Source organism: Maylandia zebra, linkage group LG2 (assembly GCF_041146795.1).
Source record: "Maylandia zebra isolate NMK-2024a linkage group LG2, Mzebra_GT3a, whole genome shotgun sequence".
Lineage (NCBI taxonomy): Eukaryota > Metazoa > Chordata > Actinopteri > Cichliformes > Cichlidae > Maylandia > Maylandia zebra.
The window spans coordinates 34,056,609-34,067,158 of NC_135168.1; the positions used below are offsets into that span (position 1 = coordinate 34,056,609).

Sequence of the window (10,550 nt, forward strand, 5' to 3'; positions counted from 1 at the left end):
TAAAAAAAAAAAAAAAAAAAAAAAAATCCAAACAAAATGTACACACTAAAACAAAAGGCTGTAAAACCTCAGTTTACACTCTCATAACCCACAGATACTAGATCTCAGAAAAGTCTCTTGGCAGCACTGCTAGCAGAGTCCTAAAGCCCATAATGGTTTCCTAACAAAACAAACAGAGAATCAGAGTTTTAAAAACACTTTAGGAGTTACATAAAAATGAGACTCATCCACAAAAAAAATGTCATAGTTCATCTCATCATTCCTTCAAGGTTCTGGCCAGATGAAAGTGCTTACAGTCTTTAAGCGGCTCAGACGTTTCAGTTTGCCTGTTCTCCTTATCATGTTGGAAAGCTTTGCTGGGGTCAAACCTGCGGCGAGGCGCACCGGGGAGCTTTGACTTCACTTGCTCCAGATCAGTCTTTAGCCAGCTCACCTGAGAGCGAAGCTTAGACACCTCCTACACACACACGAAAAAAAAGGGAAAATAAATAAATAAAAAGAAGGTGGGGAGGGTGTAGTGTAGAGGCATGTTAGCTTGAAATGATGTCTGCGTTTTGGAAGGCAGGCAATTCTGCATCACGTTTTACCTGTTTCAGAGAGATGTTCTCATCCTTCAGCTTCACCACGTGTTTGATCTTCTGCTTCTGGTTCTGGTGTCCCAAGAGGCGAGCGTAAGCGTCAGCCAGTTTGTTTAATTCCTCCTGGTTTGCCCCGTTCTCATTAAGTAGTGCATTTCGCTCTGCTGCAAAGGCATTGAGCTGTTCCTGCAGACACACATTAATTAGTTTTCACTATTATTCTGATAACTGTGTGTTCACAGAAATGTTATGACATCAACATTCATTTTGATTTGACCACTTGATGAATACACATCTCCACTCTTCAAATCTTCACCAACTTCTGGGAAAAAAAAAAAAAAAAAGTCTTGCCTTTTAGTTGCTTAAAAGCACTTCAATCGGTAAGACTAGAAAAGTACTGTGCAAGTACTGCTCCATTCACTGCTAAAAACCTCCACTTTTTTCCTCTCAATCACCTTCTTCACCAACTGTGTCTGTGAGCCATTTGATGCTGGGTGAATAGAGTAAATTGGGATTATTAGAACTCTGGAGCTCCAAAGAGAGTGTGTAGAAGTACTGAAGCTGTTAATTGAGCTGAAGACAACTAAAAGACAGCCTGAACAGCAGAGGTGGGTGAGAAATATCTGCGGGTTCATATGTGGCAGTTTTATTTTGCTGGTAAGATAAACATAAAGTGCATGCACCCTGTCAACTAAACCAATTAAACAAGGAGGGGTTTTTCTGTTATTAATCTAAAAATACTAATTAGTCCAACTTTAATGAAAACGTGTGTGGGTTTCTATGAGTTGTCATAAAAATAAATCACAGACCTGGAAGGGCTTGACTTTGGCAAACAGCTCCTCATATTGTTTCTTCCAGTGCTCAGTCTCTGAACTTGAAGAACTTAAAAGAAAGTATATGATGAGTTAAAAAATGCACAAATTGTAACAGCAAAAACCTCCGGAGGACACACAAAGATCAACCTCTCTCACCTCTTCTCTTGTGCTTCAGTTATTTGTCTTTGCAGTTCCTGCCGCTGCTCCTCCAACTCCCACTGCAGCGTAACCTTCTCCTGAGTCAGTACTTTTACCTGCTCTCTTATAGCTCGTCCGTCTTGTCGCACCTCATCCAACACGAGCTGCAGAGCTTGTGTTTTCTCTTCTGCGAGGCCTACTTGGGCCCGGAAGCTCTCGGTTTCTTGTTCAACCTCATCCAGGTGAGACTGAAGCAGATTTCTGGCCTGCTCGGCCGTGCTAAGTTGATTTTCAAGATCCACCTTAGATTGGTCTCTGAGCTCTACCTGAGACAGTAGACCTTTCCTTTCCTCCTTTAATCTCTCGAGCTCAGTCTGTAGTATGATCACCTCTGACCTTAGCTGCTGGTGGTCTTTCCTTTCAACCTCACATGCTTCCTTCTCCTCCTGAAGGGCGATCTGAATTTTAACCTTCTCCTCTCTTTCTTGTTTGAGCTGTGTCGTCATTTCCTCCTTTTCCCCACTGATTTCCTCCAGCAGTTTCTGGGCTTTTTCCCTCTCTTTTTGGAACTGAGCTACACTCTGACCTCTCTCTTCCCCCAGTTGTCCCAGTGCGTCTTCTTTCTCCTTTTTCTGCAGCTGTACCTCCTGCTGTAGCTGACTGATCTGAACAGCGTGGCTCGCCTCCGCGGCCTTCATCTCATCATCTTTTTGTGCAAGGCAAGCCTGCACCTCCAGCAACATTCTACAAAGTCAAAGAGAAAGGTAGAAAAGTGACAACTTTAGCAAAGGTAGAAATTTTGTTTTAAAATAAAAAAAAATAAAAAAACTTTTTTTTAGGATACCTCAAAATCTGCTCGCTGGCTTTCACTCCAGCTAACTGTATCGCCTGCTGCTCTTTTAACCATTCCCTGACTCTCTTGATCTCCTCCTCCTTCTGTTGAAACCCTGTGAGGATCACCTCCTTAATTTCAAGTTCTAGCTCTCTCTGCCTTTCCTTTGCTTCCTTTAAAGCCTCTCTGGTACTGAAAATTAAAACGAGCATCCCGTGAAGCCCACGCTCTGGCAGAAATCCACATTTAAAGCAAGCACAAATCAAACTGGCTTTTCAAGAGACACATCCAAGAACTACAGACGCTTGAGCGCTCACCTTTCCAGCTCCGTGACAGTTTCTGCCATCTTGCTCAGGGACTTTGTGTGCGCCTCTTCAAGCACTCTCACAGCAGCTAAATGCTCCTCTTTCACAGCTGCCATGTCATTGCTTTTACTTAAAAAAAAAAAAAAATAATAATAATAATAATAATAATAAGACACATTGTCAGTTTACGTTCCTAAAACACCCAATTCACTATAACAATTGACAGAAGTATCAAAAAATATACAAAATCAAATAGCAGTGGTCACATAATGCATCAAGTAACACTGCATTTAGAAAAACAGATGAGACAGTTTTTCAAACTTTTTCTTCCTCAACTTCCTAAAAACATTAATAAATTACTGTATCTTTGGGTTTGGATTTTTTTTAAAAACACATAAATAAATAAATAATAATATTGGAAGATATAGTGGAATAACTGTGCTCGCAACAACAGCAGGGGTTGTTGCGAGCACACATCTACGGTCTACGTAACGAGGTGATCTGGGGTGAATACTTCAACTTTCATAAACTATTCGCTTCATGTTGCCTTGTGAAAACCCGTCCACTGGGATTTCCTCCTGATGCCACTGACTATCACAACTGGAGGAAGAGCTTACTGATGCTATTTGAAGAAAACTGGAGCTCTATGGTTTAACTTCACTTTTATGTAGTGTTAACGGAGTGAACTTGTACAAATGTAAGTGGAATAATAGGACTTTCTGTTTTCTCATGAAACTGCTCCCTTAATTTCATTCCAATTACCTTGTCGGCTGCAGCGAATATTCTCGTGTTGCCAAACTTTTATTTGTGTTTGGTGCGAACAAACCATAAGAGAATTAGTCTATGGTATGGAATAACCTTGAGTCGTAATAAAATCTTCGCTTGCAGCCCTAGCTACAAGGTGCACATCATCAATATTAAAGTGACGTGGCCCTCCAAACCTCTTACATTTACCAGACTCTCAAAAAGAGAAAAGAAAGAAAACATGGTCACCAAGTGCCCTCCTTTCTTTATACACCAAGGATGAAGTCAGTACATTTGGAAACTTTAAATTGGTCTAAAACAGAGACAGTGACCCACTGACTCCGTCATGCTTGTGATGGACTGATGCACAGCAATTATTTTCTCCCCGCTTTATTTACAGTGCATGCCAGGACATGCTGCCAGTCTAGTGGGTCAAAAATAGTAACACATGGGCAGTGACACCCATCAGTTTGCTTGCCCTTTGGTTGCTCACCTCTCCAAAAGTGCTTCTGTATCACTCAGCTGTCTCTCCAGCTGCCTTTGGAGGGTCTCCCGACTCTCTGTCATTTCCTGATTATTCTGCTCCTGTTCTTCCATAAGGGCAAGCTCTCCCAGGACCTCCTCCATCTCTTCCTTTAGCTGTCTGAACTGATTCTCAGAATCCTCTCGCACCTGCTCCACTAGCACAGATAGGGAGTCCACTAATGACTGCAGGGAGAGGTGAAAAGACAAAAAAAAAGAAACAATAAGTTACAACTTAAAAGTTATTGCACTGAGTTTTGGTTAACAAAAAAACAACAGCAAACCCAACAGACAAGAAAAAGTTTGTCTCACCCTTTCCTTTGCCAGTTCCTCAGTAAGCTTGGCATGTTCTTCCTGGAGCTCAGTGCATCTCTTTGTCTCCTCTTTTTTAGCCTCCTTTAGCAAGCCCAGCTCCTTCTTCAACTCTTCCACCCTCCTTAGTCCCTCCTCCTGAGTCTTGCCTAAGATATATAAAAACAAGAACTTCACAAACCTGGAATTATTTTCTGTACCTTGAATAGCCAAAGCCACTGGCTCAGGATGAACATACTTCTCTCTTCCTCGGAAAACAGACACCTCTGTTCAAGATGCGCCACTCGCTCATCCAGCTCCTTCTCCGTTCTCCGGAGCACCTCCCTCAGTCTAGAAAGCTCTGCTTCCTGCTGGCCTACTGTCACTTGATATTCTTGAACATCTTGGTTGGCTAACTTTATTTGTTCCTCCATGACACTCATAGAAGACTTCAGCTCCTGCTCTTGTTCCTCCAACTTCTTTTCCATTTCCCATAAAGCATCCTTTGTTGACTGCAGCTCTTGCTGGAGTTTGCGTACCACCTCCTCTTTTTGCCGCAGCGCATCTTGAGTGGTTTCAAGCTCAGAAACACACCGCTCTAGTTCGGACTCCAGCTGCCTGTGGAAAAATGACAAATGAACATATAAGACACGCAGGAAGGATAAATTTAATTAGATATACATTAAGCGTTTGCTCACTTTAGTTTCTCCACTTGGGAACCAGCAACAGTGTTCTGTGTCTTCTCTTGAATCTTCAAGCGGAGCTCCTATGGCCACAAAGATGGATTAAACATGACTTTCACAATTTATGAATAAAAGATGGGGGAAGACAAATTAATAAATACATATTTGCAGCATGTGGTAATGTAAATCTAGTTTATACCTGGTTTTCATCATTGGTTGCATCCAGGTATCCCTGCACTACACGGATCTCCTCCCTGAGCTCCCGTATCACAGCTGGCAGAGAATGCAACCATTAAAAAGAAACACAGTAAAGGTGATGCTACTTGCTTACTAATGTTATTCCCAAGTCAAAGATGGTGAAAATGTTCATTTGCCTTCCAGTTCAACTCAACAGACTTTGTGAAAAATCCAAAAGAAAACTCACCATGTAATCGAGCATTTTCGTTTTCCAGATCTTCATTCTGACTTTTTGTCACCTGATGGAGGTCCTCTAGAGAAAGATAGCATCCCTAATTAGTTCACCTACACATTCTGCATATGTAATAGATAGATATATAGTCTTAAATCTTACCCAAGTCTTTATTCCTGTCCTTTAAAGCTGCGAGTGTAGCCCTTGCAGCTTGTAGGTCAGTTTCTAAAACTTTTATTTGGCCTTCAGTGTTAATCTGAAGTACACTAAATTCCTGAATAAAAAAAAAAAAGACAATTTATTACTGCACATGGGTTAATATTAAGGTAGGATTTAACAAACTGAATGAATCATACCTGGTTTTTCACATCCAAAGTGTTCCTAGCTTCCATCAACTCCATGGTAAGGGAATTGATTCTCTTTTTTGTTGTATCAGCAGACACCTTGAAAAAAAATAAAAAATAAAAAACACCCACCATTCAAGTCCAAACACACTCATGACGGTATTTCTAAATACAAGTAGAGCCTAGATATCATCATACCTTGTTTTTTAGGAACTCGTTGACTTTCTTGAGTTCAGCTCGCTGTCTCTCAAGTGTGGTAACACTGGCAGTGAGCCCGGTCCTTTCCCTGATTGCAGCCAACAGCTTGGCCTCTACCTTCTTTAGCTCTTCTTCCAGGGCGAGTACCCGACGATCCTGCTCCCCACGCTGTTGCACCAGGGACCGGATCTGGGAAGAATCAAAGCTCAAACTATCTTTCTGGTACAGGCACCAACAGGATGAACAGCAGCTTGAACACTTACTGGTGCACCAGTTCCACAGTAATAACTAAGGACACAAGCTACTGATTACAGAGGACTATCAATCTTTGAGGTGTACCTCCTTCTCCAGTAGTTTCTGCTGCTTCCTCTCCGCAGTCATGCCATTCCTGTCTTTCTTTGCACTTGACCCTTCAGGCTAGTTTTTGACAAGGGAAAGACAAAGGAAACAAATATTGTATATCTCAAGCAACTCTATGATCAGCAGGCTCTGCAGAGTGGCGTTAACAATAACATTAAACTCACAAGGACATCAAGCGACAGAGTCCTGCGGACAGGAGAAACTAAGGCATTTCTGGAAGGCGATGGTGGTGGCGGCAGCATAGCAGCTCCATCAGCTGAAGACACAAAAGAAAAACAGTGGTACTAACGTTGTGTTACCAGTTACACCATTTCCTGTAGCATTACATGTAGCAGAGCCACTCACCCGCTTTAGGAGGTTTGAATCGATCAGATTTGTCAAAGGATGCCACTCCTCTCAGGTCCCCAGGTTTAACCTCATAGGACCCCGGAGGAGGGGCGCAACCTTCGAACAACAAGAAGACGTTAGCTGTAATGTCGATCACCGCAATCAACAGTGGTATCATAAACACCATCAGGCCTTTGTTATGTAAACAAATAACCACCCGTGGCTATGTTTTATTAATTTATATACGTTAAACAAGAAACCCCGCTAACCAAATGTGCCTTAACGCTTGCTTAGCTTTAGCCAGCGAACATAAGCCATTTAACGTTAAGTGGTTGAATTTGGCAGCATGCTACAGCCGTTAGCTTTTACTTACCTACGTGTTCGTTGAATCTCCTCAAAGGAGCTCGTGAAAAAGACATTTTATCCCACTGTATGTGACTAACTTTGAATTTCTAGAAGTGTCGCAAAGGCTGTAGTGCAACTCTCACTGACAAGCAACGCTTCGCCGCTGAAATTTCAAAATAACGTCATGCGTAGATTTATCTGCCCGTAGCCAATAGGAATCCAGTCCCCATGACGCAGTTCCGGATATCGCGAGCGTCTTCTTTTCACAACAAATTCAAATAGCCCTCAAGTTTACTTAGAAAGTGTAGTTTCGGATTTTGTTTAAATCCGTAACTGTAGAAATTATATATTTTACTTATTTTATACACCCATTGATGTACACCTGTACAGACTTAACATACTCGTTTTCGATTTGATTTATTTTTTGGGGGAGGGGCTTCCCCAGGTCTTTTTAAATGGCTTACTATGGACGCTTTCTCCCATTGAAAAATAAAATACCATCCATAGCTCGATTTTTTTAAATAACTAAAAATCCAAAAATAATTAAAAACAGTTTAATTGGCATAAATTGCTAAGTAAAATAATTCTGTTTAATAGAATAGCAAAAGTCTACAAAGTCCAGTTTGGTCTTTGGTTGCTAACCCAGTTAATTTTTAAATACAATGCATTCAGAAAGCATTCCAACCTTTGTTATATTGCAGTTTATCTCAAAATGATTTTTTCCCTTTAATATGTACAGATGTGCTCCACAGTGAGACAAAAAAATTTTTAAATGCTTGGTATCTATTTTTACTATAGTTCTGCAATATGATAATAGTATTAGGCAAGGCAAGGCAAGTTTATTTGTATAGCACAATTCAACAACAAGGTGATTCAAAGTGCTTTACAGAGACATTAGAAACAAGAACAAATAAAAAGCATGATTTAAAATTGATTAAAACAAGCAAATAAACTAACTAACTAATTAACAAACAAACAACAAACAACAGTATATAAAATCAAAACAGATAAAATCAGAACAGTAGATAAAATCAGTAGTTAAATGTAAGTTTTGAAATTTAAGCTTAAAGTGTGGATTTGGTGCTTTATTCAAATGCAGCTGAGAACAGGTGAGTCTTCAACCTGGATTTAAATAAACTGAGTGTTTCAGCTGATCTGAGGCTTTCTGGGAGTTTGTTCCAGATATAAGGAGCATAAAAGCTGAATGCAGCTTCTCCGTGTCTGGTTCTGACTCTGGGAACTGATAAAAGACCGGATCCAGATGACCTGAGGGATCTGGATGGTTCATACTGGGTCAGGAGGTCATTGATGTATTTTGGTCCTAAACCATTCAGAGCTTTATAGGCCAGCATCAGAACTTTAAAGTCTATCCTCTGACGGACAGGCAGCCAGTGTAAGGACCTCAGAGCTGGACTGATGTGGTCCACTTTTTTGGTCTTAGTGAGGACTCGAGCAGCAGAGTTCTGAATGAGCTGTAGTTGTCTGACTGATTTTTTAGGTAGACCTGTAAAGATGCTGTTACAGTAATCAAGCCTACTAAAGATGAATGCATGGACTAGTTTTTCCAGGTCCTGTTGAGACATCAGATCTTCTGTCCTTGATATATTCTTGAGGTGATAGTAAGCTGACTTTGTTATTGTCTTAATGTGTTTTTCTAAGTTTAGGTCTGCATCCATCACTACACCCAAATTTCTCGCCTGGTTTGTGGTTTTTAGATGTATAGATTGAAGTTCTCTGGTGACCTGTAATCGTTTTTCTTTGGCGCCAAAGACTATTACCTCAGTTTTGTTTTTGTTTAGCTGGAGAAAATTGTGGCACAACCAGTCATTGATTTCCTCAATGCATTTACCAAGAGCCTGTACAGGGCCTCGGTCTCCTGGTGACATTGTGATATATATTTGTGTGTCATCTGCATAGCTGTGATAGTTTATTTTGTTGTTGTTTATAATCTGTGCCAGTGGGAGCATGTAGATGTTAAACAGAAGGGGTCCCAAGATGGAACCTTGGGGAACTCCACATGTGATACTTGTCTGCTCAGATGTGAAGTTACCTATTGATACAAAGTATTTCCTGTTTTCTACGTATGTTTTGAACCAGTTTAGTACAGTTCCTGAAAGACCTGTCCAGTTCTCCAGTCGTTTGAGTAATATGTTGTGGTCAACTGTATCAAATGCTGCACTGAGATCCAGTAAAACTAAGACTGACATTTTTCCACTGTCTGTATTCAGACATATGTCATTAAACACTTTGGTCAGAGTGGTTTCAGTGCTGTGGTTCTGTCTAAAACCTGACTGGAAGGCATCGTAGCAATTATTCTGTTTTAAGAAGTAACTGAGCTGTTGAGAAACTGCTTTTTCAATGATCTTACTTAAAAACGGGAGATTTGAGATCGGCCTGTAGTTGTTCATTTGTGTCTTGTCAAGATTGTCCTTTTTCAGTATAGGTTTGATTACAGCAGTTTTTAGTGATTCTGGAAACACACCTGATAATAAAGAAAAGTTGACGATCTGTAACAGGTCTGACTCTAAAGTCTTTGAGACCTTTTTGAAAAAACTTGTTGGCAGGACATCTAAACAGCAGGAGGAGGAGTTCAGTTGACCTAAGATGTCCTCCAGGTCTTTGCTGTTAATAGGTTGAAACTGTTTCATGGTGTTTAAACAGTTTTTTGGTGGACACAGTACATATCCTGGATCTGCTGTTGATGTACCAATTGCTTGTCTAATCTTTTGGATTTTTTCAGTGAAGAATTTGGCAAAGTCATTGCAGGCCATGGTCGAATGAAGTTCAGCTGCCACTGACACAGGAGGGTTTGTTAGCCTGTCAACTGTAGAAAATAAGACCCGAGCATTATGGCTGTTTTTAGTGATGATGTCAGAGAAGTAGGAACTCCTTGCATTCCTCAGTTGTAAATTATAATTGTGAAGTTTCTCTTTATAAATGTCATAATGAACCTGGAGGTTTTTTTTTCTCCATCTGCGCTCAGCTTTCCTACACTCTCTTTTTTCATTTTTCACCAGTGTGGAGTTTCTCCATGGAGACTTTTTCCTTCCAGAGATAACCTTCACCTTAATGGGAGCAATAGTGTCCATTACATTTAACATGTTAGCATTGAAGCTATTGACGAGCTCATTGACTGACCCTCTGGGCAGGTCAGGTGTTAATGGGAAGACCTGGTTAAAAATTGCACTACTGTGTTCAGTTATACACCGTTTTGTGATCACTGTTGTTGATATATTTGTGTGGGCTGAGATTTTACTTTCAAAGAAAACACAGTAATGATCAGACAGGCCCACATCAGACACAGTAACCTTTGAAATGCTCAGGCCTTTGGAGATCAGTAGGTCAAGAGTGTGTCCTCTATTATGTGTGGCCTCTGTTACATGCTGAGTCAGCCCAAAGTTGCCCAGAGTGTTACTCAGGTCTTTAGTCCCTTTGTCCTGAGGGTTGTCCACATGAATGTTAAAATCCCCAGCAATAATTACACAGTCAAAATCAACACAGATCACAGACAGCAGTTCACTAAGGTCATTATTACATAAGTATTCAGAACCATTTACTTAATATTTTGTTCAATCGTCTTGTCTTATGCAGGGGTCTCGAACGCCAGGCATCCAGGGCCGGTGTCCTGCAGGTTTTAGATCTCACCCTGGGTCAACACA

The 10,550-nt window shown here is 40.8% G+C and overlaps 1 protein-coding gene across 3 annotated transcripts; it reads right to left on the reverse strand.

The window, feature by feature from the left end:
• Positions 1-6: 6 nt before the first annotated feature.
• Positions 7-7,134, reverse strand: hmmr (hyaluronan-mediated motility receptor (RHAMM)). 3 transcript variants are annotated; one of them, XM_004541138.3, is made up of 20 exons: positions 6,920-7,134; positions 6,565-6,663; positions 6,384-6,475; positions 6,199-6,276; positions 5,860-6,048; positions 5,674-5,760; positions 5,480-5,591; positions 5,333-5,398; positions 5,108-5,181; positions 4,924-4,991; positions 4,485-4,843; positions 4,247-4,395; positions 3,906-4,120; positions 2,681-2,797; positions 2,376-2,555; positions 1,550-2,275; positions 1,388-1,460; positions 588-764; positions 295-457; positions 7-160 (listed from the first exon to the last, which is right to left on the reverse strand). In XM_004541138.3, coding segments are annotated over exons 1-20 (3,072 nt in total). In that variant the 5' UTR covers positions 6,966-7,134; the 3' UTR covers positions 7-158. The 3 variants fall into 3 exon arrangements, with proteins under 3 accessions (XP_004541195.3, XP_004541194.3, XP_004541196.3); XM_004541137.3 differs by having other exon boundaries at positions 7-457; XM_004541139.3 differs by lacking the exon at positions 2,376-2,555 and having other exon boundaries at positions 7-457; positions 6,920-7,133.
• Between the last annotated feature and the right edge of the window lie 3,416 nt (positions 7,135-10,550).

Excerpts from the sequence above, each read along its gene's own strand:
- hmmr (XM_004541137.3), bottom strand. The coding sequence starts at position 6,965 with ATGTCTTTTTCACGAGCTCCTTTGAGGAGATTCAACGAACACGTAG. Across the intron at positions 5,761-5,859 it reads ACGAGTTCCTAAAAAACAAG|GTGTCTGCTGATACAACAAA; the intron begins GTATGATGATAT and ends TTTTTTTTCAAG. Across the intron at positions 4,121-4,246 it reads AGGAACTGGCAAAGGAAAGG|TCATTAGTGGACTCCCTATC; the intron begins GTGAGACAAACT and ends CTCTCCCTGCAG.